The sequence below is a fragment of the Strix aluco genome, chromosome 4 (genome assembly GCF_031877795.1).
Source record: "Strix aluco isolate bStrAlu1 chromosome 4, bStrAlu1.hap1, whole genome shotgun sequence".
NCBI lineage: Eukaryota > Metazoa > Chordata > Aves > Strigiformes > Strigidae > Strix > Strix aluco.
The window spans coordinates 34,003,801-34,031,502 of NC_133934.1; the positions used below are offsets into that span (position 1 = coordinate 34,003,801).

At 42.9% G+C, this 27,702-nt stretch overlaps 1 protein-coding gene across 1 annotated transcript; it reads left to right on the forward strand.

Moving 5' to 3' along the window:
* The first annotated feature begins 1,959 nt into the window (after window positions 1–1,959).
* Window positions 1,960–27,702, forward strand: PDGFRL (platelet derived growth factor receptor like). The gene is made up of 6 exons (XM_074821265.1): window positions 1,960–2,014; window positions 12,408–12,702; window positions 20,560–20,711; window positions 22,132–22,425; window positions 22,746–22,885; window positions 26,979–27,702. Exons 1-6 carry the CDS (start codon window positions 1,960–1,962, stop codon window positions 27,165–27,167), a joined length of 1,125 nt encoding a protein of 374 aa, XP_074677366.1. The 3' UTR covers window positions 27,168–27,702.

The window sequence follows — 27,702 nt, forward strand, 5'->3', positions numbered from 1 at the left end:
TTCCAAGTGTTATTACCGTATTTTCCAAAAAATACGAATATTTAGAGCTCAGTCACCATTAGATCATTGACCTACCCTGTGTATGAAAGGAAAAGAGAAATTTGAATTTGACCTAGGGAGGCACATAAGAATTGCAACTAGCAGTTTTGCAGATGATAGAAGAAAACCCACTCTTCGTCAAAAGCAGGAGCTGTGAATATTTCCAGTGCAAATCTGGAGTTTATATTACACATCTTTTCTAAGTTATCTCCAAGATTCATTTCCTTTCACACAAAGACTGATAACCTTTTCAGAATATAATACTTGGTGGTATTCTAACTGTTTAAAGGGGGACTTTTAAAATACCCTGTAGCAACAAAAATACCATTTTTCTTAATTTGTTACAGGTAATGGATGACATGTTTAGGATATGCTGATGTATACTCAGGTCACTGCATAAAACCCCTAAGAAGTTCTACGCAGAACTGTAATAGGGCTGTGGAATGAAAAAGAGATCATGAAATTTCATCATCTTACTCCACACCTGGGCCCTACTGGCTGCTTTACCACTAACCAGAGACCCCAGGGTGAAGTCTCAGAGCAGGTTTAGGCAAGCAGGTCTCTGAACTCTGCATGCATATGCACTTATAATGCAAGGAAGCTTTATGTATATCCCTTCTAATATTTTTTAATGGATGCAGACAGACTAGACTTCCTTTAAGATCCGTAAATGCTCTACTCTCACGTCTACTATGGCCCTGGAGCTGTGGCGAGGGGTGTCGTTCTCCATCTTGATTCACACTGAACTGTGATCTTGTCTACTACAGGGTCTGCCTGTGACATCTGACAGCCATTATTTTTCCTCCTCCCAGTCCACTGGTTTCACCTTGCCCTGCATCTACCTCTGTGACCCCTCCAGTCATATTTTCCCCTCCCTTCTCCTCCAAGGAAACCCTTAGATTTCAAGAAGCACCTTTTGACAGCTCAGGGCATAAACATACATGCAGCAAATGTCAAATTTAGCATGTTCATCTCTTAGCATTGAAGAGATACCTGCACCTTCCCAGTGTGCTTCACACAGGCATCAATCATACTTCAAAGCTGGGTCACGGACTACAGAGACCCAAATAGCAACACATAGATACTTCCTCTACTTTTCCACTGTGAGGTAGCTTTTCCTAAGCAGGCTTTTGGGAATCTCTTTGCTGTGGCAGGCTGGAATGAATGCAGTAGTTTGACTTAAAAATGTGCTTTTGCTGTCTTAGGCACTGATCTGTGCCTGTCGTCCATCCGTAGGGTCACCTGTGCTGTATAACCTGTACAGCTGTCGCTCTGCTCTGCTCCCTGCTCCCCTCTGCAGACCCGGCTACAGGCCCAAAGGCAACCAACAGCGTGCACCCGCGCAAAGCCACGCATGGCGAAGGGCGGCTGTCCCCGACAAGCTCGCTCAAGCAAGAAACTTCCACAGGTGGCCCTCAGGTAGAGATTATTTGGGGGGCAGCCGTGTTCCTGCCCTAGTCACCGAGTCCTGTGGGAGCGCGCGGGGCCTGCGGGGCCTGGGGCACTGATGGCCGGAGGGGACCCTGCCGCCCCGCTCAGCGAGGAGCTGCGGAGGAGAGCGCCGCAGGGGAGGAGTTCAGGGGGAACACAAGGAGCCGGAGGCTTCCCCGCGTAGGCGGCGCAGCGCCGCAGCAGGTGCCCCGACCCGCGGAGGACGCCCTCCGGCCGGGCCCGCCGGTGGGGTCCGTGTGTCCTCCTTCCCTCAGAGGAGAAGGCGGGGGGCGGCGGGAGCGGCCCCTGAGGTAGCACAGTTGCGCCGCGCCTTCCGCCGGCGGGGAGCCCCGGGCAGGGAGCCCCGGCGCCGGCCGGCTCCTCCCCACGCCGCGGCCCGCCGAGGCGCCACGGGGCCGTTCCCCCCCCTCCACCGCCACCGTCGCCGCGCCCGCCCCGCCTCAGCTCGGCGCCCCGGCCGCTCCCGCCATGCGGCTCTGGGTGCTCCTCAGCCTGCTGCTGCTGCAGGAAACGCTGCCACACGGTGAGCCGCGACCCCCCCCACCCTCGACTCCGCCGCCCCGCCGGGTTCCCCCCCCACCCTTTGCGAGCCGCCTCGGGCTTCCCTTATTGCCGGGCTGCCTCCGTCGCCCTCAGCGCGGCCGCCCCTGCCCCGCGAAGCTGAGGCGGGTGCCCGCGGCAGCCCCTCGCCCCCCGCCATGACAGCCCCCGGGGAACGGCCGGGAGCCATCTCGGGGGCGACGGCGGGGCTCCCGTCCCGCTGGGCTCCCGTCCCGCTGGGAAGGCGGGTTGCGCTCTTGGTCTGGGGCCAGCAAGCCGTCGGGAACCGAAGATGTGGTTTCAGTCCGTGCTGGGGTTTTGGGGAGAGACGTTTGCGGCAACACCAGCTGCCCCCCTGGCGCCGTTTCTCTTTAGGATCGACGTTTAAGTCCGCGCTTAAATAGTCATGCCGCGGCTGGACGAGGTGCTCGGGTTTAAAAAAAAAAAAAAATATTTGTGCACGGTTTTTCGTTTGTAGAGAGGACCAAACTTTACTCGTAACTCTTTTTCAGCTTGTGATGAAGCCTTGGGGGAAGAGGCAAGTTTTTGACTGGGAAGGCACATTCGTAACCAATCCTTGACTTACATAGACTTTAGCTAGGCTAAAGAGAGGCTGTTTCCCTCTTGCAAAATCTGAATAAACTTACTAAAACTTATTCAGAAGAAACAACAAAAAAAATTCCTTTCCTTTTCACCACGGAGGGCTTGGGGAACAAGGCCTATGTAGTCCATAGAAGGGTTTATAGAGAAATTGGAGGCAGGTTCTGAGGTGTGTGGTGAAAGGCAAAGAGGCAGCTACCACAAGTGGCCCAAGGAGGTCGTAAGGAAAAATTCTTGAAAGAACATAAAAAATCCTTCACCCCGAGAGCTGTTAAGCAGTGAATGAAGTTGTCAGGGGAGACTGTAGAGTTTCCAGTCTTTGGGATAGTCAGAGCTCAACAGGACAAGGTTCTGAGCAACTGAAGGGGGGTGAGAAGGGACTTCTAGAAGTCCTTTCCAGTCCAGTTTTTCTTATGACTACGTGCAAAGGAATTGCACTCTGGACTGCTGTAGTGTGGGAGAGCATTTGTGCTGAAAGATTCGGTCTGTGGGTGTACATTACCACGTCAAGAAAAGTGTTTTCTATTTGAGAAATAGACAATAAAAGCAGAATGAGAAATGAGTTGTAACTTGGGCAAAAGATTTCCCAGGCCTATGTTTTTGTCAGTTTGTCTAGTTTATACTGAGGTGTGACTTGGTGCTTCACGCTATGTCATCCAGAAGCTTAGCTATGGGAGAAAGTAAGCCGGCGTATTTAATGACAGTTCCTTATCTAAAGCTAGAGGTATAAGTCCTAATGTAGACACTGTGATTTCAAAATAGGCTTCCTAATTTCGCTTAGTTTATGAACAGTGAAATATGTCCCTCCAGATTGTCCGTATGAGCATTGATGTGCCACCCTGTATTGTCCGTGTGAGTGTTCAGATGATGGAATTTTCATTTGAAGTACCAGAAATAGAGATGTGTCCAACCTGGTTTGTTACATCAGTTGTGATCACAATGACTCTGCTCTCTCATGTTAGTCCTGGTGGTTAAAAATTATTCTTTATGGTAACCTTACACTTGATTTATTATTTTTTTTTCAAGGAAGAGTTAATCAGTATTAATGAGAGTTGAAAGGTCTCTGATGCTGGGGCCTGCCTCATGGAATGGGTACATCTGGTGGGCAGTGAACACAATTCCGCTGTCCTTGTGGGAGACCTTGCGCACTCTCTGCTTCTGAAGTTCTCTGGGTGGACACTTGAAGATCAGGGGCCTTCTCGAGTTGTAACCTGTGCAGCTATGAAACCAGTGGAATGTGCATGCAGATATATGAAGTCAAAACTGGTGATGTCTCAAATCAAAACTGGATGGATGTTTTTTAGCATTATGTGACTAACACTCATTTGAGGATTGTGTGTGTAACGTGAGACAAATACTGTGACCTAGGAGCAAAAGTGCTCTGTGATGTATTTCTGTGACACGTCGGTGCATAGTCTCCTACTTTGACAGAATGAGTTAGTAGGGACCCTGAATGTACTGTTGCAGAGAAAATTAGTACAGTGCATCTTAGAAGTGACACTGGGAGCTGATCAGAGGTAGAAAAGAGTTTTCTCAATGAATATTTTTCTACTAAGTCTTAATTTTATTATTTTTTTAATAAGAAGTGCTATTGCTGGATTAAAACAGTGAGGGCTCTGTGCATAAATCTAGTGAGATGGTAAAGTATCCCAAACATGGCATATTCATGTACGTGCATAAATGGGCTAGTTGAGTTTGTTCCGTTCCCTGGGAAAGTCTTGCAGTTTGGGTAAGGAAATAGAGGAATCTCTCTGGGTTCTGTGTTCCTGAAGGGATTTGATTGTGTGTCCTCTTTGTCTTAGGTGATAGGCTACTGTACCAGTTAATCTAGTTATTGGGCATACAGGTACTTGATTCAGCGATGAGAGAAGGCAGGATTATGAGGTGCTGAAGTGGTGGCGTCAGTAGATACCTGGACAGACTTAGAGGAAGTGTTAGGGAGGAGCGTGGTGATGGCTTGCTTGGAAAGTCAACTCTCGGGGAGGTGCAGCAGAGAGGCAGAACTAGGTTTTCTGTGTAGGAGCATAAAAGCTCCTACGATCATGTTTCCTGAAATGCCCCTGCTCTCACCTGCAGGGAAATACAAGGTCAGACACACAGGAGTCTTACTGTGTAGCTGGGAGTGTGGTATAGGAGGAAAGTGTTCAGACTCACTGGGAACTACATGGAACAGATGGAGCTTGTGCAGAGGAAAAACTTAATCTAGAGAAAATCAAAACCAGGCTTCTGGCACTTAAAATTGAAAAGCTTTCATAGGGGAGTCTTTAAAAGTTTCTTAAAGGCAGAGTGTCAGGTGTGGAAGAGAACACAGTTTGGGATGACGTGTTTCCTTGGAGTGAGGTGGTAAGATCTGTGTGCCTTCGAACAAATGTCAGGATTGAGGTTGTCAGAACATAGTGGAAATGGCAGAGAGTAGTTTGAACAAATTGTCCTGTTTCAATAGGGCGAAAAGGGTGGCTGGACCAAAGGGTGTGTGCTTCCACAGACAAATCTGGAAAGTGCAACAGGGAACTGGAGTGGCTGGTTTGAAATACAAATACTTATCCAAAAGGCTTATCATAACTGTCAGTGGGACCTTCTAATACTAGGGCACAAACTACACAGGAAGGATGGAGTACCTCAACCCGAGGGAGAAGTGGCAGTATCTGTTAAAGAAAGCTTTAGTGTTAAATCTGATTCCTGGTGGGTTTTGTCAGTAAAAGACATCTGGACTGAAATACCAACCCTGTGGAGGAAAAACAACCTGGTTACTGACCACCCAACATGATGGAGAGTATGACCGCTCTGTTAAAGAAAATCAGAGGGGTGGCAAGGACTGGATAAAAAAGCAAAAGGAAGAATTACTTATACTCTCATAGGTTGGATCACACATGTTGGGATGTGACACCAAGTGCAATTGTTTAGATGCTACAAATGATGACTTCTTAGAGCCACTACTCAGAGAACCCCTGAGAAAAGCAGCACTTCTTGACTTGATTCGAAGCAGTACTCAGCTAATTGGATTCAGATGTTGCTTTAGAACAGCCAGACTGTAGTTTTAATATTCTTGCAGGAATAATAAAAGCCAAAGAAACAACTGATGCATTTAATTTTGGAAGGGGGGATTGCATAAGATGAGGAGGCTCATTAACTCACATATGGGTTAAATATAAAAATCAGAATAAGGCAGACGAAAAGAGTTTGAGGAAGCAGCTTGCAAAAGGGATAAAACCAGCCATAAATCCTTTTCTTCTGATGATGATGAATAAACAAGAGGAGCTGGAGATGTGTGCACGCCTGAGGGCTATGATCTTACTGGCATCACAGAGACGTGGTGGGATGGCTCCTATGGCTGGAGTGTTAGAATGGAAGGATACAGGCCCTTTAGGAAGGACAGGTGAGGGAGATGGGGGGGGGGGGGGGGTGACCTCTGTGGCAGTGATCAGCTGGAGTGCATGGAGCTCTGCCTGGGGATGGGATGGATGAGGAGCCAACCAAGAGATTATGGGTCAGGATTAAAGGAAACACAGGGACAGGAGACATTATAGTTGAGGGTCTGCTACAGGCCACCCAACCAGGAGCTGATGAGGCCCTCTATAGACAGATAGGAGCAGCTTCATGTTCACAAGCCCTGGTCCCCATGGGGGGCTTCAACCACCCCAGTACCTGTTGGAGGGACAGCACAGCAGGGCACAAGCAATTCTGGAGGTTCCTGGAATGTGTGGATGATAATGTCCTTCTCCAAGTGATAGGGGAGCCAACAAGGAGAGGTGCTATGATGGACCTTGTTCTCACCAACAAGGAGGAGCTGGTGGGGAGTGTGAAGCTCAAGGGCAGCCTTGGCTGCAGTGACCATGAAATGGTGGAGTTCAAGATCCTTAGGGCAGTGAGGAGGGTGCACAGCAAGCTCGCTGCTCTGGACTTCAGGGGAGCAGACTTTGGCCTGTTCAGGGATCTGCTTGGCAGAGTAGCATGGGATAAGGCCCTGGAGGGAAGAGGGGCCCAAGAAAACTGGTTAATATTCAAGGATCACCTCCTCCAAGCTCAGGAGCAATGCATCCCAACGAAGAGGAAGCCAGGCAAAAATACCAGGAGGCCTGCATGGATGAACAAGGAGCTCCTGGACAAACGCAAATGCAGAAAGGAAGCCTACAGATGGTGGAAGCAAGGACAGGTAATCTGGGAGACATACAGAGAAATTGTCTGATCCCTAACCAGGGATCAGGTTAGGAAGGCCAAAGCCCTGATAGAATTAAATCTGGCCAGGGACATCAAGGGCAACAGGAAAAGCTTCTATAGGTACATTGGTGATAAAAGGAAGATTATTGAAAATATGGGCCCTCTCCAGAAGGAAATGGGAGACCTGGTTACCTGGGACATGGAGAAGGCTGAGGTACTCAACAGCTTTTTTGCTCAGACTTCACTGGCAAGTGCTCCAGCTACACTGCCCAGGTTGCAGAAGGCAAAGGCAGGGACTGGGAGAATGAAGAACCAGCCACTGTAGGAGAAGATCAGGTTCGCGACCATCTAAGGAACAAGTCCATGGGACTCGATGAGATGCATCTGCGGGTCCTGAGGAAACTGACAGACAAAGTGATTAAGCCAATGTCCACCATATTTGAGAAGTCATGGCAGTCCAGTGAAGTTCCCACGGACCAGGAAAGGGGAAACATAACCTCCATTTTTAAAAAGGGGAAAAAGGAAGACCCGGGGAACTACAGGCCTGTTAGTCTCACCTCTGTGCCCGGTAAGATCATGGAGCAGATCCTCCTGGAAACTGTGCTAAGGCACATGGAAAATAAAGAGGTGATTTGTGACAGCCAGCATTGCGTCACTAAGGGCAAATTGTGCCTGACAAATCTGGTGGCCTTCTACAATGGGTTACAGTGCTGGTGGATAAGGGAAGAGCAACTGACATCACCTACCTGATTTGACACTGTCCCCGCATGACATCCTTGTCTCTAAATTGGAGAGACATGGATTTGATGGATGGACCACTCAGTGGATAAGGAATTGGCTGGACAGTCACACTCAAAGAGTTGAAGTCAATGGCTTGATGTCCAAGTGGAGAGCAGTGACAAGTGATGTTCCTCAGAGGTCGGTGTTGGGACCAGGGCTGTTTAACATCTTTGTTGGTGACATGGACAGTGGGATGGAGTGCACCCTCAGCAAGTTTGCCAATGACACCAAGCTGTGTGGTGCGGTCGACACGCTGGAGGGAAGAGACCTGGACAGGCTTGAGAGGTGGGTCCGTGCAAACCTCATGAAGTTCAACAAGGCCAAGTGCAAGGTCCTGCACATGGGCTGGGGCAATCCCAAGCACAAATACAGGTTGGGCAAAGAGTCAATTGAGAGCCCTGCAGAGAAGGACTTGGGGGTGTTGGTTGATGAGAAGCTCAACATGTGTTTGCAGCCCAGAAAGCCAACTGCATCCTGGGATGCATCAAAAGAAGTGGAATCTGTTATACAGAAAAATCTATTACCGTGCTCAGTAGGATACTGCACTCAGAGTTTCTGATATGTTTATCATGTCACCATTTTCCATCAAAACCTCCCGAAGCACCTCCAGAGTGAACATGGGTCACACAAATAATTAAGTTTTTAATTTTCAAGTTTCACTTTCTGTAGGTGTTCTTTCTTATCCCCCATTCCTACCAGTCTTAGAAATTTTTTGGCCATCTCTCCGTGTCACACGCCAGCACATGGAATCACAGGATGGTTTGGGTTGGAAGGGACCCTAAAGACCATCTAGTTCCAACCCCCCTGCCAGGGGCAGGGACACCTTCCACTAGATCAGGTTGCTCAAAGCCCCGTCCAACCTGGCCTTGAACACTTCCAGGGAGGGGGCAGCCACAACCTCTCTGGGCAACCTGTTCCAGTGTCTCACCACCTTCACAGTAAAGAATTTCTTCCTTATATCTAATCTAAATCTGCCCTCTTCCAGTTTAAAACCATTACCCCTCATCCTATTGCTACACCCCCTGATAAAGAGTCCTTCCCCATCTTTCCTGTAGCCCCCTTTAAGTACTGGAAGGCTGCTGTAGTGTCTCCTGGGAGCCTTCTCTTAGCTGAACAACCCCAACTCTCTCAGTCTGTCCTCATAGGGGAGGTGCTCCAGCCCCCTGATCATCTTCATGGCCTCCTATGGACCTGCTCCAGCAGCTCCATGTCCTTCTTATGTTGGGGGTCCCAGAGCTGGACACAGTACTGCAGGTGGGGTGTCAGGAGAGCAGAGTAGAGGGGGAGAATCACCTTCCTAGACCTGCTGGCCACACTTTTCTTGATGTAGCCCAGGATACAGTTGGGTTTCTGGGCTGCGAGTGCACATTGCTGGCTCATAGTCAGTTTTCCATCCACTAATACCCCCAAGTCCTTCTCTGCAGTGTTTAAGTGCCATGATTTGATGATATACACCTGAGACTTAAAAGAAATTTGAATCTGAAATTGCTGAAGTCTTAGCTCGGATGCATGACCTATCACATAACTACTCTTTCCCAGGGAAATGGAAATATGCCGACATTTTAAGATTTTTGAGGGAGGTATAGGCACAAAGCCAGATCTCTATTCTGCAAATTGAACTCGCCATTAGATAGGAATGAATTACAGTAGAATCAGTATGCTTTTGTATGGCTGCCTTTTTTTTATTTTTTTCCCCCACTTCAGAAGTGTGTTTTGTTTTGCAGATCTGTTGAAGTTCTCCAAAGGACTTTATAAGGGTGTGGGCATAGGTGAGTTGATTAGGTTCCCAGAGGCTTTTGATAAGCCTGTTAAAGACTTCATGGGAACAGTGGTGCTGTGAGACAAGGGAAGACCTCTCGTGGTGTAATAACTAATAGAAAACAAATTGTTAATCCTCAGTTTTTGCGATATGGGCACAGAATTGTTTTTATCCAGTTGAATTTCACAGGGATCTTGTAAGGTACGTGCTTTTCAGCATATTTATAAATCTGCTAAAAGAAAACAAGACTGTCAATAAAGAGTTGCAGAAGAATTTCTCCATTTTGAAACACTGGGCAGTGAAAATAGGACTTGAAATTTTATGTTGGTAGATGCAAAGTAACACATTCATATACACATTGATGGGTTTCTGCTTAGGAATTTCTGGCCAATAACTCCTAGTTAGGAAAGTGATCTTGGAGTTACATTTGATTATTCTAGAGAAAATCAACTCTTAATATTGCTTTCTTGAAAAGTAATGAGCTATTTAGACAGGAAAGAAGGCACCACTAATATGTACAACTGTGATTTGACCACATCTTGAACCTGGTGTACAGTCTGCTTTTGTCTTCTTTCCATTACCCAAATGTGATGTAACTGAACTGTTTAAGATGCATATTCTTTACAAGGAGCAATTAAATAGAGTAAGACTTGTCAGTCCAGAAAGGCTATGTTTGAAGGACGCTTAAGTTCTGTAAAAGTACCAGTGCTGCAGAGAATGTTATTGGAGAAACAATGGATTATTCACTTAATACAAAAACTAGGAGGCATCTAATATTTATGTATAATTTGTGTAGTTTTGAAAATTGACCAGACAAATTAATGAAGGAAGAATTCACCAAGGACAAAAACAATGGCAACTGTGGTTCACAGATCCCTTGAACTAAAGGTTCTTGGAAGCTAGGAGAATAGTATCAAAGGAGCAGAGATGGTTGTCCTGTTCTCTGGTTGACAGCTGACACTGGGTGGAGTCAGTGTGAAGGTGTTGGCTAGGTAGACATTTGGCCTAACTCACTGTAGCCTTTCTAAGGTAATGCAGGGAAAAAGTGCTCCTACACGACCTGTTTGTCCCTGTAATACATGCGCTGTGTCACTCACTAGGGTAATGTGCTCTGATAACTAGAAAAACCCTACTGCATGGTCTTCCACAGGAGGCAGCAACCACTTCTACGAAATTCTCCTTTGTTATCATCATTCCCCCAAGTTTGTGAATTTTGCATGGCCAGTGGCATCACAGGTGTGAAGAAAAATTGGAAAAAGCATAAGTATTTGTTTCACTCTCCCTTCCAGAAACTATAAAATGTTACTCTTTATGTCATGATCTTTGGAAGGCATTTCTATTTGATCACTTCAATTTGTGTCTCATTTTAAGTTGGTAAGGCATCTTTGCAATCAACTTCACCAATGCTTATAATGTAGAATTGGGAAAAATGTTTGTTTGGCAGGGGAGGGGTATACCTTAGTAACTGGATGTGTGCCTCTCAGAAGAATTATTCTTATTACGTAAGAGTCCAAAAGAGTTCAAAATGCATTGGGAAAACTAAGATGACAACAGCATTGCTGTTTTCCAGTTTATTTTCCAGTTGGTGTGAGACCAGAAAGCAAATGCTCCTACACAGGCAGCCTTACTCTGCGTGCTGAGATCACAAGAGTCACAGAATGGCTGAGGTTGAAAGAGACCTCTTGGGATTATCCAGTCTAATCCCATGCTCAAACAGGGTCATCTAGAGCAGGCTGCCTAGGACTGTGTCCAGTTGGGTGTTGAATATCTCCATGGATGGATACTCCACAATCTCTCTGGGCAATCTGTGCCAGTGCTTGACCAGCGTCACAGTAAAAAAATGTTTTCTTGTGTTCCAATTGAATTTTCTGGTTTTTAAATTTGTACTCAGAAGGCTCTGTGCCATTTGAAAGAGATGTGGCGTACATCAGGCTGGACTTAGAAAAGTAGAAGGCTGAAGCAGTGCAAGGTGTCCAGCTGGGGTATGAGGAGCGTCACGGGAGCCATCAGTGGCAGGAGTCTGAAAGTGCTGCTCTTCATACTGCAGCCAGTACCAGTTTTATTTCATGTTAACTCAGTATACAGCAAGGCTATTTTTAATTCCAGAGGGAACTTGTTGCTTGATTTATACAATAAAATACCCAAGCATTTTCATGTGGAAAAGCTGTGTTCAATGTGAATTAGTTGTCAGGCACAGTTAGTGGAGTTTTTGATGTCTGGGGACAGCAGTTTTAGGCTTGTCTCACAAAAGATCTATGCTTCCTGCTGTCAGTTAAAGCAAGAATGTCTTGATTTTTTAATTTTTTTTTTTTTTAGATTTGAGACACCTCACTTTTCTTTTTCCCTTCCATTTTCTTTGCTTTGTTTTTAAAGGGATCTGGGTATCCCTGTTGTCTCTAGCAACTAATGAAACCTCTTACTGTTTGCCTCTAAATAAAGTTCTGTTTTCATCTGGACTGTCAAAATGAATGGCTGTTACAGAGAAGTGATGAATTAAATACTACCTTCAAGTGACTTAAGTGCCATTTGTATTTTCACAGTACTTACTGTAAAAGAAGAAAACTGCATCACTATTTTATAAATTGTCATGAAGTTCCACACTTGCCAGTTTTTCTTCATGGGTCCCTTATGGTAACAAGATGTGTGAAAAGGTTATGCAGAATTGATGCGTGTGTGACATCCCTACCAGGATGGGGAACTTGTGTAGCATTGTGTACTAAATGGCAATGACATGAGGTAGAAATGACAAAAGTAACTGGAGATAGAAATGCTGTATTTCTTTCTCTTCCCATTTGTAAAGTACTCATACCTTACATACTTGTCTGTTTATGTGAACTGTAAGTATAGATTTTCCACATGTTGTTGAAAGCTCTCTTTTCTTCCTTTTTCCCCATGAAAATGGGTCATGCCAGAGACTTCAAAAACTTATGGAAATTAACCCTTATTAATTTTTATGAATCCCTTATAGGAAGAACAAAACTTTAGTTATTCTCTGTGATAATAAGGAAGGGGATTTTTTTGCGAAAGGACTATATAACCTTTTTCTAATCAGTAACATTTCCACCTTTTATTTTACTAGTTATTGGACAACCTTCGAAGGGTAAGCGTCCAAAAGAACCTGGGGAAAACAAAATTAAGCCTGTTAACAAAAAAGTAAAACCCAAGACCCCCAAAATGAAGGAGAGAGAATCTGCTGACTCCTCTTTAAAGTCCCAGTCCATACTGACACAGGTGATGGATAAAGGTCGTTTCCAGAAACTAGCTGCCACTTTAAGCCTCTCTGCAGGACAAAGCCTAGAACTGCGATGTAAGGGGAGTAATGTTACTTGGAACTATCCTTCATACTTAGACACCTTTAAAGACTCCAGACTCAGGTAAGCTATTTTTCATTTTTGGGGGAAAAAAAAAAAATCCAGAACTTGTTTTTCCTACCACTTTCAACACCATTGTTTTTTTTGTTTGTTTGTTTACATTTTTACAATCAGGCTGTTCCACCTAGTAGTTTCTAATGTCAACAAGAAAGGATGAGCATCTTTCAGTCAGCACCAGTTACTGCCCTGTGATTTGCACTGTGGAGTAGTCTTGTAGCATGTGAACTGGATTTCCTTAAGATGAGTCTAAAATAGAAGATGTGGTCCAGCAGGACACCAGTGTGCTCCAGCCACTAACAGGGAACCACATTAGAGCTAGTCCAAAGTAAAACTCTCAAAATGTGTGAGTGTGGATGTCAGGTGCTCGCTACCAACTCTACGGAGACCTGCTCCTGGTGGGCTGTACTGGTTGCTAATGTAGCTACCACCTGAGACACTAAAATTAATTTCCCAAAGAGGCTCAAACCCCATCACTGAACTAGCAAAAAAATACACCAACCACCATGTTAAAGAAAAAATAAGAGTAGTCTTTACTTTTTCAGTCAAAGTTAACCTTTGTGTGCAAAAGGGAATTGCAGTGTTCGTGGTGTGGCAGAGTTTAATGCTGAGGATAGTCACCTTGGGTTTAGGAAGGCTTTTTCTTTCATCTAGTGACATTTTAATGGAAACTGCATAAATAGTTGGTAGAACAGGAAGAGGGACTGAGGATTTTCTCCCTTTCTCTGCCCCACCCTCCAGGTGAGTGTCCTGTTGCTCTAAACATCTCCAAAACTGTATTTGTTTGCCTTCCCACTTTTTGAGGATAGTACACATAGCCAAATGTAGATTAAATGTAGTAATTTAGTTCTGTATTTGAAAGAGGAGGCACATATAAGGAGCTTAAGGATGTCTTCCACAGGCATCTTTTTGCCATGAGTAGTGTTTGTTTTCACTGACTGTTTTATGGAGGTTTATGTTTCTGAGACAAGTAGTGAGGAGACTGTGGAGCATTGAACGATGTCCTAGGAAAGAGTGTAAGGAGCTTGTCGTGATTATTAGGTGAGAGAGGCACAGAGGTATGAGCAAAGGTATCAACTCCTATTGTCCTTTTGTTCCTAAATTAAGTACAAGCATGTATGCTCTCTGTAAATAACCGAGGTTGTCTGAATCTTTATGATCCATTTCACTTATTTACAGGTATGATGCTACCTTAAAATCACTCCCAGTTAATTAATTTTTCAGATATATTCTTCTTTCCACTTCTCTTTTCAAAGAGGAGCGTCAACAATTGGCAGTTACAGACTGTGATTTCTAGCATATCCTTCTGAAATTTGTGAGCCAGTTCTTCTCTGAGTGTTTATTTGCTTGTCCCCTGATGGCTAAGGTATTCAAGAACTACACTGGCTGAATAAACCTTTGTAGGTAGTGCAAGGCTTCTGTCATAGTAAGTTACAGCAGCAAGTCTATTTCTGCTGAGGGTTTATCGCAGCAACATCTCTCAAAAGATCTTGTGGTCGATTTAAACAACTATGGCTTTTTTCTTTTGCAAGAAATAATGTTTTATCTGGATTTATTCCAGTAGGTGGCGTTTATGAGCCGCAGTACAGACCTGGCCTTCCAGCAAGCCAAAGCAAAATCATATCAACAAGGAGCATGTGTGTGTGTGGTGGTGGTTGTTTTCAAGTGTATGTTAATGTTTTGTGCATTTGCAAATAGGTTGCTGGCATGATTTGGTCCTGTAGACCTCCAGGTCATGTTTTCTGAGTATTAGCATCTGGCATTGAAGAAGGCAAGGCAAGTATTCACAGTTTTTGGAGAGGAATCTGAATGTTGCTTCATGATTTGTTTGACTGTCTATTCCTCTCTTGCAAAATTAAGTAATTTTGTAGTGATGCACATGGGACAACATACAAGAATACAAGAATTTAAGGTAGTTTGGGGAGAAAAAAGATAGGCATTTCCTAATTGTGTAGTTTGGCATTTTGTAGTTTGAAGTAGTTTGGGATTCTGTTGCCTCAACAATTTACCTTTCTGTTCTCACTCAAGTTCACAGTATTGGTAATATTTTAACTATATAACAAAAGTTAATAATGTCACACAAAATAAATGCTATAACACGTTTTGACTGGGTGGATATAACTTGCCTAAATAGTTATTTTCTTTTAGAAGTATGTTAGGCTTATATTTAAGGGTCTGTGTTGAAATACGATGATCTTTGCTTTAGAAAAATTATTTTGAAATAAGTTATTGAAACAGTAAGGCTGAGTTAGACTGAGTCAACAATTTTAAATGTAAGCAGAAGATCCTATAATTAACTTGAGAAATCGAAAATGTAGATTAGTAGCACACTTCAGAGTCACAGCATAGTTATGGAAACATTGACCACAAAATGTTGTACAGTTATATTTCATCACATTTCTAGCATTTTGGTAATTATCTCAAGATTTTTGCTTTATTGCTAATAGATGCATATGAAACAAAGTCTGCTTTATAGAATGTGAAATATAAAATCTATATTCCATAGTTTTAGAAAACTTTGATTGAATTTAACTGGAAATAGCATTAAGATAGCATGTTATTTAGTTAGCTCAGTTGGTAGTGTTTGTAAGTGAACTGGCAGCAGAAAATGCTAATCATCTCTCAAGAGGAGCTTAGATCTTCCTCGTGGCAGACAAAAGACCATGCACCAAGCACCAACCACAGTAGACAAATTTTTAAATTTTATGAATATACTGCACTCATTATTTTAAAACAAATTGCTGAATATAGGGCAAACGGGGGGGAAATCAGAAAAATTATTAGCAAATAACCTACAGCAAAAATTGTCTAATCATCTAGATAGATATATGTCCAGTATATTCTAACATTTTTCGAGTGCTTAAAGACCAAGTGTAAGGTAATCCCGTAATTACTGAGGTGTGGAGTGAAACCTAAGCTAATTAACTGGGCTGGGCTTTTTTACCTTAGATTTCCGTGCTGGAGTTGGGGCACTGGTGCAAACCAGAGTTGTCGGCAGCATCGGGGGGAAGTGGTTGGGGTCTGAGGAGGTAATGGGAAGTGAAGGAGTGGGTTGCCACTGGGTAAGTGGGATGGGGCAGTGATGATGAGGCCCATGTGATTGCTGGGGACTAATGACTACCATTCTTTTGTTCATTTGTACGTTCCTACAGCAGCAGATGCTCAATTCCTGTATTTTCTTTAAATAATGGGAGGGATATACAAATTCAGCTGGTCTGGTGGGAATTTTAACGATAAGCAAGGTGTTTTACATCTCCTAGGAACTGCTAACATCCTCTAACTCTAGCTGTGACAAGAGGAGGCTTTAAGGATCCTGGTATCTAACAGAATTGCAATTACAGGAGGCAGAAGAGACCTTAAGGTTCAGGATGGTGTGAGGGCATTTGTAGCTCAGCTGGTTGGAGGGTTTGTTAACAGCAGAGCTCCAGGGCTGACACTGAAGATGCCCACTCTGTTCTGTTTCCCATCTGTAGTTCTGGGAGAAGAGGGTGTTTTGGTTTGCAACTAGTTAAATTTATCATCCACGTAATGTATTTCCTATGGGTGGTTGCAAAAAGGAGGGATAAAAGCCAGATGTTTTGTCTCCATGCTATGCTTATTATGTTTTTAACTTGCCCATATGGTAAGGAGAATACAGCAGCCTGGAAGACAATATGACTTTTCTAAGGAAGAGATTATAATTAGAAAAGCCATTTCAGTAGCATTAGTGGCTATGCTTTCTTTGAGTTTGTCTTTGTAGGTATACTTTATGACCTGGTAAATGAAATATTTTTGCTTGCTATACAAGAGAGTCTCAGTTTTTAATAGCAAACATTAACAGCTACAGACCTAAAATTATCATGTAGGGGCAGGGAAAGACTCTGAGTGAAAGGAGAAGGATGTCTCTTTCTTTGACTGTTTCTTGTTGAGCCAGAGAAGAAATTCTCTTTCCACTATACTGACTGGAGTAAATAACAGTACACACTGAAATGATTTACTTAGCTTTAGAGACTGTAGCATGCAATGCAACTCTGGGGAGAAAGCTAGAATCAAGCAAACTTGGCTCCCGAGTTAAGGACACACGCCAGCTTGCTTCAGGACTAGCTTATTATCTGTAATGCTCTCTTGCCTTGTGCAGCATAAATACACCCTGCAGATAAATTTTTGTCTGAAAATTTTATGTACTCACGAAACTGCCCAAAAGTCATGGTGGTGTTAATGGTCAGAGGTAGCTCATGCACCTCCAGAGCAGAAGGGCTGGACTGCTGTTTTGTAAGACTGTGCATAACAAATTAATGACTGTAGGCTCACCCAGAAACTGGATCTGCAGGATAAAGAGAAGGATAAAAACTGAAACGGATGAAAGGAAAATAAGCGCAAGCACGTTTTCCCTTTGTTATGCTTTATAGCAGAAAGCTGCTCTAGATGAAGGCAGGCTAACTTTGCATAGTCTCTGCTCTGCCTGACTTGGAGTATGGATCTCTCACTTGCCAAAGACCAGCTGTATTTATCACAGAACTTCATCTGATAAATAAACTCATGTGAAATGGAACTGCTCCAGTGGAAGAAGCTGGGGCAAAGAGCTGGACATGCATCACATGCACATTTGTGTGTGTGGGGGGTGTGTGGTCAGGAGCACTCTCACAAGTATTGAGGAGACTATGTTGTAGAGGGCAAAATTAGACTGCTTTCAGTGAATGCAGGCTCGGGCTGGCTTAGTGGGACATTGGTTGTGCTCATGTGTATAACTGAATCTCATTTTGTTCCATGTGCTCTGAAGTCTGAAAGCTAGGGATTTTTTTCTTGTGTTAAACAGTAAGAGGTTATGTTCCTCTCCTAGTGAGCTTGTATTTGAGATAAGCTCTCTTTTGTCAATATGAGTGCAGCTGCTTGAGAGGAGTTTGCTAGATGCTCTTTGAGTGATGCTGTGTACACTATCTTTTTGTCTTTTTATATCTTTTTATTTTTAGCTTCTAAACTTGACGTGGTTTTTCTGTCAGAGATCTTTTGAACTTCAAATAACTAAAGCGTCATAAGATGAATGTATGGAATAAGATTTTGGAGTAGTTTTCTAGTTTCCTTAAACAGTCTTGAAATGTTTGTATATACAACATTTTTACTTTGTGATATGTAGAGCACAGCAAAGTTTTGGCTTTTGAGTCAGATTTCCCAGCACCCAGAATACTAATGAAATAAAAGGTATCCTGGAAATATTGGTCAGTTGCAGGATTTACCATTTATAATTTACTTTATATGGCCTGTTTTGTCTGCTTAATATGGTTTTGTCACAAATTTCAATACTTCCACTGGTGGTTGCCAGGTTCTGTTAGTGCATGTTTGAGGGTGACTACCTCGCTAGGCTATTTCCATTGATTATTGGATAGCTTGTTCTCAGTTAAGTAGAACACACTGTACAATAATTAATTAAGTCTGACCTTATTTTTCTGTCTGTTGGGATTTCGAGCTGTAGTTTAGTGTCTCCATTAACAGTTGGAGGCAAAAATGTTCTGGCATAATGGTTTCTCTGTAAAATGCTGACATTTAGTACTGGATACTTGCAAAACATTTTATGCTGATGTAGTCATGTAGCCTATGAAATGTGAACTGTGAAACTAAGTAATAATAATAATAAAGACTAGGACATGTTTTGGATTTCTCTTCCTGTTGGGTATGATACACAACAGGATCTCTTGCACAAATAGGAATCTCTCAAAGGTCATCCAAAAACTGGAGATAATTTATAATGTAAGCTAGTGTATATATTAAAAATGAAAATGCTACTACTCCATAATTACATAATTCCAAAGAGTGGAATCAGATGAGGTTGTGTAGGACAAGCGCATTTAGCAGGTAGGAAACACAATTTGCCTGTTTCCTTAGGCCTCAAAACTGCCCGGTGGTGGATGAGTGTACTAGTGGTGTCTGAGGGCTTTCATGGAGAAGGTAATTCTCAGTTAGCCCTGTTTGGGTTGTGTATTTGGTGTGGTTTTAATTCCTAAGCTACTGGCCCTGGCTGGAGGCTGAATGTTGGGTTACATGAACCGTTGCTCATGATTACTGGTAGTAGTGCAAACTGCTAGCAGAACACCTAGGGAGTCAGAAATTTGGGGAAGTGCGTGTAGCTGAAAGCAGTGGCCTCTCTGTTTGAGCAGTTAGTGGGGGGTTGCCTGTGATGGAGACATGAGCAAAACAGAGCATTTAGAACATGCAGTGCAGTCAGGCATGTCTGTGGTACCACTGTTACACAGTAACAAGGTGTTTTAGAAGATAAGAACTTCTTCAAAGCATATTAATCTCAGAAATAAATGATTTGGTCAGGCATCTGCCTTCCAGAATAACTGCCACATTAAGAAGAAGAACTACAAGGATAATAAATCCTCAGAGAACCCACAGTTGAATAAGAGCATGGGAGCTGTTCAGACTTCATGCACACTGCGTATTTGTCCAGACCCCATTTGAAACACTGAAAAGGAGTTCGCTATCAAATGTCTAAAACTGGAAAAACCTCTCCTGACTTGGTTACAACAGCAATGACCCTGTAACTTGATGTCTTGCAAAGTAAAGCAGGAAACCTTTGTGACCTGGCTGTGCTACCATGTAAAGGCAGGTGGTTGAAAACAAGAGTCGGAGCAGCAGTGGGGTGGGTGCATCAGTACTGCCACACACGGCTGTCCTGATGGGGTTCCCTAAGAACTGGTACTGTTGGATCATTGCTTTTGCAATCCATCCAAAGGTAACACAGCCAACGCTGCCAACTGTAACACCATCTGTCTGCAAGAAAGAGCCAGGAAAGCAAGCTTTAAAATAAAAAAGAGCAAGATGAGATTGTGGCTTCTAAATTTCAGAGATAGGACCTTTGACCCTTAGAAACACTGTCAGTATCTACACACTTACAAATATTTACACATTTACAAATTTTGGTCCACTGAGAGATATATGTGGGAAATCCTGGAGAAGGAGCAAAAAGCAAATTAAGTCTCTGAAATAATCACACAGGCTGAATTTTGTGTAGTTACGTGATGACACTGCCAGCACACCTCCGGCAGTTCTCAGGGTCGTGCTCTGAAATAGCCAAGGGGTGACGAGGAAAATCCAGTGAGAGGATGCCAGTGAGGTGGCTTAGGGCAGAGGAGTAGGCAATGAAAAAGGATTTACTTGCAGAACAAATCCAAGTTGAGATAGAAGCTCTTTATGATGGTGTTCGCAAGTGGAAACCAGGACCGGTATGTTAAAGATGGGAAAGCCCTCACACTGAAAGCAGGCATAAATCAGCAAACAAGCTATTCTTCAAGTAGCTGCTATTTACTACTCCTGAAGTATTTGTTACATACTATTGAAGTAGTGCTACAGCTGAAGTCAATGGTATCAAAAAAGGACTGAGGTGCATGGGGGTTGACTTGGAGCATGAAAATATGGGATATACATAAACAAACTGAGACAAAACATAGGTGAACATACAGAGTCACAGAATCACAGAATCATCTAGGTTGGAAAAGACCTTGAAGATCATCTAGTCCAACTGTTAACCTAACATTGACAGTTCCCAACTACACCATATCCCTGAGCACTATGACGACCCTACTCTTAATACTGTCTACAGCAGTCCCAGTTCAGTTTCCAAATAGGGACCGAAAGGAATCCAAGAATGAACTGTACAAGACAAAAGCTTGTCAAGTGCTTGTGTGTAGTTGAAATCAATAAAACTACTAATGTAAGCAGGCCTTTGCTGGAGCAAAAGGGGAAGTTGCCACATAGCTCTGAAAGTGAAAGGTGGGTCAGTTGCAGAGTAGGAATAAAAAAAATCACAAGTAGAAGTGAGCTAACAGAAATGTGCAAGGAAATACATCTGTGTTTGTCTGTGCCTTTTGTTTTTCTTCTCCCCAGTATAAAGCAGCTTGACAGGTACGGTCAGCTGATCCTTGCAAACTCCACTGCAGCTGACACAGGTGAATATAGCTGCTGGCTTCAGCTGTGCAACGGTAACAAATGCAGGAAGGATGAAACTAAAACAGGTTCAACATACATCTTTTTCACAGGTAATTAACTGACTGGGGGATTATTAATGGAAATATATTTGCTTGTAATACAGGAATAATCAGCGATTTCACTGTCAAGATTTTCCTTCCACCTTTTTTTAATAGATGTTAATAAAGACAGTGCTGGTGAGAAGAAAATTACTTGCTTAGTGTGGTTTATGAGTTCATTTCCCCTATGGATTATGTTAAATGTGTACCCAAAATAATGCATAACACAGTGAAAAGCAAATACCTTTGAAAATACTAACATGGATTCTGAGGGTATTCTACAAAATGAATTTAAAAAACGTTTAATTTTTGAAAATGTGTCTGGATAAAGAAAATAAATCTATGCAGAAGATTCATTTTGTCGTGGCATTCAGATGACTGTGTGGACTCCTGCACTACCTTAAAAACCTTGACCTCACTGATCTTGGTAAGGCCACGGTTTCTCCCAAGAGTATATATAGATAGCATGTTTCGTGGCAAAACACTCTTAAATACATGTGTTGTTCCACAGAGCTTGAGGCTGACTGTAGCCCTAACACTGCATGGATATGGTCATAGTAGGTAACCGTGCACAGTTTACTGCTACTTGGTACAACAGAGCTGAAATCAAATGTTCTTCTCATGGAAAACATTCTGAATGGTAAAACAACCTTCACTGCCTGATCAGAGCTAAAGCATTCTTGGCTAGAAAATGTTTCGGTACAAAATGCTGGGATAGGATTGTTTGTCATTGTGTTTTGGAGCTAAATTAGACCATGAGAGTGTGCAGAAGCCATTTATCAGAAGTGCTTGATGTTCTGAGGATACATTCCTTTAGAAAGGGTGGAATAAACTTTTCAGTCAAGTTATTATGTAAATGCTTGTGCTAGAAAGAGGAATTTCGGCTTTATATTTCTAAGCAGCATGCCAAATGTGGAAATACTCTTTAACTGTCATTCTAAAACCACTAAATATTTCAGCTGCTTAGGGCAGTACATCAGACATTTTGCCTAAAATTGTATGTATAAAAAGGCTGTAGGTCCAAAGAATATCTCTTTCTAGTAGTGCTTATCTTACCAGTGGTGTTGGGTTTTTTATGTGTGTTACCCTTTAAAAGTGGGCGAGAGAACAGAATTAGATCCAGATGAGTATTTGGAAACTTACTAAAAAGGAATTCCAAAGATTTTCTTAAGATTAAAAAAAATCTGATTACAGTGAAGAATACTTTGTTTTTCTTTTTGATTCAATGTTTTTAATGCAAGCTATGTCAATATATACTCACAGATGTTTTTTTTTTTTTCTTTTGTGTGTGCTTATTTAAAGTAAAAAGCTTTGGGTTAATTTTTAATGTTGCTCATAGCTATTTTCTCTTGTCATATGTTCTTTCTGTTCTTTCTGTTAAACCAAGATGTAAATATTATTCTAACTATAGCAAATCAACTCTTCTGCACAGATAAAGAGGAACTCTTTGTACCTACTCCCAGTTATTTTGAGATTGTCTACCTGAACCCAGATAAACCCGCAGTCATTCCATGCCGTGTTACTACTCCTTCAGCAAAAGTAACTCTACACAGGGAATTCCCAGCAGAAGAAATTGAAACAGATGGAACTGATATTATTTATGATGTGAAGAAAGGTTTTGTCTACCAGCACCCTACTTCTGATCATAAGGGTATTGTCTACTGCAAAGCAGAGTCACATGGAGCACCTCAAATTTCCATAAAGTACCACCTACTGTATGTGGAAGGTAAGGTGCAATTTTCTCTGTGCTTACACTGACACTTGATTCTTCTGCTGACATTGTATAGAAAACATTTTTTTAAAAAAATAATTTGTAACATAAGTAATGTGATCACCGAGTTTTAAAATCTTGATCAAAACTATATGTGATAAAACTTTGTAGGTTTAAATTCCAGCAATTTCCCAGTGTAGAGGGGAAAGCTGCAGGTGTACATCACTTACATGTTGTCTTAAGCAAACTGAGGCAAAAATTGACTCTTAATGTTTTATCAGTGTATTTAACTTTAGAAACTAATTTTTTGCTTCCAAACGCTGTCTTTCTGTCAGTTCCCAAGGGTCCCCCTTCAGCTACAATTGCGGCATCATCCAACAGAGCAGAAGTAAGTGACAGAGTTCATGTAATCTGTACAGCCCTTGGGGAGCCAGATGTTGATGTGAACTTCAGGTGGCAGTACCCAGGGCAAGAGGTAAGAGATGCATGCCCTGTCTGAAATGGTTTGTTCTTCATAAAGGCAATGCTTTGAATGCCTGTCAGTGTCTAGATTTGGAGTAAAGATTCTTTAGATTGTGGTGTCTGCCTCTTGCTAGCTCAGGTGTGCTGGCAGGAGGAGGCAGCACATCCCTTTTGAACTTCAGCCTATCTTTCTGTGAGAGTCTAGGAGTAGCACAGGAATGAAGCTGGAGAGCTCTACCCATCTAGCAAAAATCAAGCTCAGCAGAGCTCACTCCTCCCTCAGGTTTCCATTCCAGAGACACTTGGCCTCTGGCAGCATTTACAAAGAAAAGCCTCAGACAGGGTCAAAGCCAGCCAGCATCGGGAAGCCATTCTAGGGCAAGCCACAAAGCCTCACTGATACCTCTGCATTTGATATCCCTTCCATCTCCATGGCTTGGGTGCGTGAATCATCACAGCAAAGAATCTCTGAGCTGAATTTTTGCTCTCATCCAGAGGCACAGAGATCTGCTTCTGCCCAGCATCATCTCTAGTGCTGTTTATCCGAAGCAGGCTAGGAGCAAAGGAAGGACCGCTGGAAGATGGAACCCTTCACCAGAGGAAAGGGGTCCTCTAAGACCTGAGGGTTTGCGTTGTATTCCATTTGCCAACCCTCCTGGTGCTGGGTTGTCAAAGGCCAATGCAGAGTTTGCTAATAAGGTACTTGTAGCAGCGCTAGTCTCCCTGAGCTGGCATAAAATTAAGTAATTTAATGGCAAAGGTAATTGTTTGAATGAGTGATTGGAGTTCAGTGCTTACTGGGCTTGAGAAAATTCAAATCTAAACCCCAGAGGTTTGCTGTAGCCATGAAGATAGAGACTAGCACTCTGCTGTTGTGGAAGGTGTGTGCATTTTCAGGGGAAGAAAACAGTGAGAGAGCAAGTGAGCACAAAAAGGATTTGAACTGCTGGTGAGGGCACTGGGCACTTAGAACCAGGTTTCTAGTCCTTTCTTAGACATTAGTTTGTTCTTTCACTTCCCCCGCTCCCCTCTACCTCACTGTTGTTTTTTTCTTCCTGCTGTTTGTCATACGTTTTCCTGCTGAGACTATTGAAGTCTAAGAGTTTGTGAGCAATTACCAACTTCCCCTCCTTGCCCTGTCCTGGTTGTTAAATGAGGGCAGCCTCAACCGCATTTGGTGAGGGGCCTTGGTATTGATAGCATGAATTAGGTGATCTGAGGAGTAACTACTGAATGAAGCACCGGAAGACTCTGGCAGAAGAATTCCTGTTTCTGGAGTCCATTTGAAGTTAGGAAGGAAAGGGGCAGATGTCTGAATGAGTGGGGAAACTTGCAGCTGTTGGTGGAGTAAAAAGTCAAATGCTAGGGAAATCTGAAGTGCCTCCAGGTTTGGAGAGCTGCTGAGCAATAGTGGGGTTTGAGTCAAGAAATGGCAGTGTGTGTCCTTCAAGGGGGGACTTTAACTCTGACAGTCTTCATAACTATCCACTCTCTCGGGTGGGGAAGAGAAGTGCCTGTTTCCCACTGATCACGTTAACTTTGATAAAGTTTTTCTGGGTTTTTGTTAGCTTCTTGTAACATCTGTTTATTGGACTGTAGTAACTGGCTATACAAACCCCTATTTTAATTCTTTTGTAACTCATGGTAATTGCTGAGTACAAACAATTGAAGAAATTAAATTCTAGACTCAGCCTGGCCTTCCAAAATTCCGTATCTTATTAGGGCTACATCTTTCACAGCTGAACAGCTGCCCAAGCCTTGTTGCTGGCTGTTCTTGGCTTCCAGTGGTCTTACAGCACCTGATGCAGCACCAGCACATGCACTGCAGCTACTCTAGCACTGACTGACTATAACCAGCTAAACACATGCATATTTTCTCCCTTGTTTGCTGTGGATGCTGCGGCTGCAGTGCAGGGCCCATGCACTCTCAGCAGAGGACTACACCCTCTTAGTGCACCCACCGAGAGGGCTGAGAGAGAGACTGTGGCCTGTGGCCTGCATCTGCCCTGGGAAGGGCTGATGTGCTTATCCGCTGCAGTAAACAGTCTCAGCTCCAGCTGTGCCTGGGGATGGGGAGGGAAGAGGTGTGTTTGGGTTTCTGCCCCAACAAAATGATTAAGTAAATGTCAGAGTAGAAGCACTGTATGCTTGTTGGAGACTTAACGTTTATTAAGGAAGTATTTACATACTGCAAAGGGAAAAGGTGGGGGTGGAGAGAGAAGAGAGAGGACCATTGGTGATGCTGGTCAGATACACCTTCTTTTGTGCAAGAAAAAGGACTGTCAGAGTTCTAAGATTCACTGGATGTTTTCATTCATTGCTGCTGCTTTCAGTGGAGGGAGATCAGTGACAGTTTTTGTTCACCACCACCACCTTACCCAGCACCTGGGCTGTCACCTACCACTTGATCCCTGAGCAGAAGCAGCACTTGAATCCCTGCTTGCTCCTAGGTACATTGCATTGGAGAGACCCTTATCTCATCTCTGGAGTCACTAACCTTTCCCTCTTACTTTTTTCACTTTTTTTTCCCTTGTCACTCCCTGATAATTGCATTTGCTCATTCACCTGCTGTGAATGCATACTGATCCACTCCTTAATGTGGTTCCCCAGGACTATCTTCAAAGAAGCAGCAATTAATTTGAGAAAAACTGGGTTAGCAGGAGCCCAGCCATGCAAAGAGCATTTGCCTTACGTGGGCCTTTACCTTCACTTTCAGTAGGGTCAGGGAAGTTCCACTTGTTATATTTAAGAACTAATTCAGGCTTAAATTTAGTCTGCAGTAATACTTGATTGTAGGTAGCACTTGATTTTCAGTCTGGGAAGAGGACGTAGTGCTCTGCTAGGTAGAACTCTGCTAAGTAGCTTGATTCCTTCTAAAAGGTTAAGAATTTCTAGATGAGATAACCAGTTTTGCAAAAAAGTACTTGCTAGCTGTAAATGCCTGCCACTTCCTAGGCACCCTGACTGCACTGTGGCTGGTCTAAGCTTCAAGGCTGGCAGCTTCCTCTGTACTGGTCATTTTGCAAGTGCAAGATTGTAGCTTTGGCTCTAGGTAAGTGTGTAACTTACCCTTTGGCTACCATTAGCTTAAGCCTTGTAGTATTCATATTGGTAAATGGCTAATCCATCTATTTCATGAAGCAAGAAGAGATGGTTTCCAAGCAGAAACCTCTCTTACCAGTTTTATCCTGGTTATTGGTATAGCACAAGCCAACATGACCAAAGCTGCTGACTAGCATGATGGATTTTGGAAGGAAGGAGACTGCCTTAGTCAATTTTTGGGCCAGTTTCTCTTACCCAGTTCTTTGCAAACTTCTGAGGTGCCAGGGAGTGTGACCTGATAAACAGTCCATCAGAGAATTCTCTTATAGAAAAAAAAAAAAAAAAGCCTGTTATGACAACAACAACAACAATCTAAAAAGCATCTTCCTAAGCATCCTTGTTTGTATTTTTGGCTTTGAAGTTACACAGTTTGGAAAGCATAATGCGAGGAGTAATTTAGAAGCATTAGTGAATTGTTACTGTTTGCTTGTATGTTATCTAATACAGTGTTTCTGCAACTAGAGGAGGAGGAGGAATTAGTTTGCAACACACAATTTAAAGCTATTCTCTGTGCTAAAAGAGAACTAAGTAAAGCTTGGTCAACTAACTCATGCCACTGCTCCCTTCTTTTTTGAGACATGCTGAAAGTCTGAAAATAAGCTCACACACCTATCCTGACATCTCCCCCAAGATACTGCACCTATTTGGGTATCAAGTACCCAAATGCAACCTTAGCAAGTAGCCCATAACTGCTACTGAGTTCATTCATGTACTCCAGGCAGAGCTTTGGCAGCCCATCACTAATCTAAAGATACACAAGAGTGGAAGAGTATTATCCTTATTTGGCATAACTTACTGGTATGTCAATATTTAATGCAGGGATGTTGCTGCAACTGCCAGACATTTTCAGTTTTCTCACTTAAGGCTGATTTTTTGGATATAGGCTCCTGCTATGTGACCTTGCTTCAGGGTTTGATAGGGTAGTGTCACCAAGTACACTTTGCAGAATCATGGATTTTCTTATGTGGATGGGTTGGTTTTTTTTTTTTTTTTCTTTTAAACAGTCTGAGAGACCTGTGATTATCCAAAACTTCTGGAGACTGATAAACAGAGGAACTGGACATACCACAAGAATCTCAAAAAGCGTTCTTCTTGTTGAGGATTTTGAAGCCAGGGATGCTGGAAACTACATTTGTATAGCTCAGAACCTACAAGGAAAAACCACAGTAGCTACTACAGTTGAACTAAATTGATAGGAAAGGCTTCTGGATGTAGAATGAACTGTATGTTATTTGATATTATAACCATTTATTTTCTTTATTAATGTTTAAAGGAAGTTTTCTCTATCACTGTCTGTCTTCATATGTCAATGCATTCCGTATTTCACTAGCTTCACAGGCCAAAACAGAGTTCCTCTATACCCAGCAGTAGTCAGCTGTGAGTTAATAAAACTATGAAGCGTTAAAGCTTAAGCCTGAACATGCATAGGGCTTACTCTATTTAGGAATAGATGCTCTTGGTCTTTTTCCTCAAACTCTTTCATAAGGTTAACCTGCTGTATGGTTTGTGCCCTTTTTGTGTATGTGAGAACTGAGAGGATATCAAATATCCTCAATCCACCAGGCAGGTGGATTCATTCTGGTGCTGTGCAATTTTAAAGTTTAGAGTACTGTACATGTTTAAAACAACGACAACAAAAAAAAAAACCAAAAAAACTTGTTACAGCATTAGCCAATAGCAAATGTTTATTTTGTAAGAATAATTAAATTTCTGAACATTATGCAAATG

Excerpts from the sequence above, each read along its gene's own strand:
- PDGFRL (XM_074821265.1), top strand. The coding sequence starts at position 1,960 with ATGCGGCTCTGGGTGCTCCTCAGCCTGCTGCTGCTGCAGGAAACGCTG. Across the intron at positions 20,712-22,131 it reads AACATACATCTTTTTCACAG|ATAAAGAGGAACTCTTTGTA; the intron begins GTAATTAACTGA and ends TCTTCTGCACAG. Across the intron at positions 22,426-22,745 it reads CCACCTACTGTATGTGGAAG|TTCCCAAGGGTCCCCCTTCA; the intron begins GTAAGGTGCAAT and ends TCTTTCTGTCAG.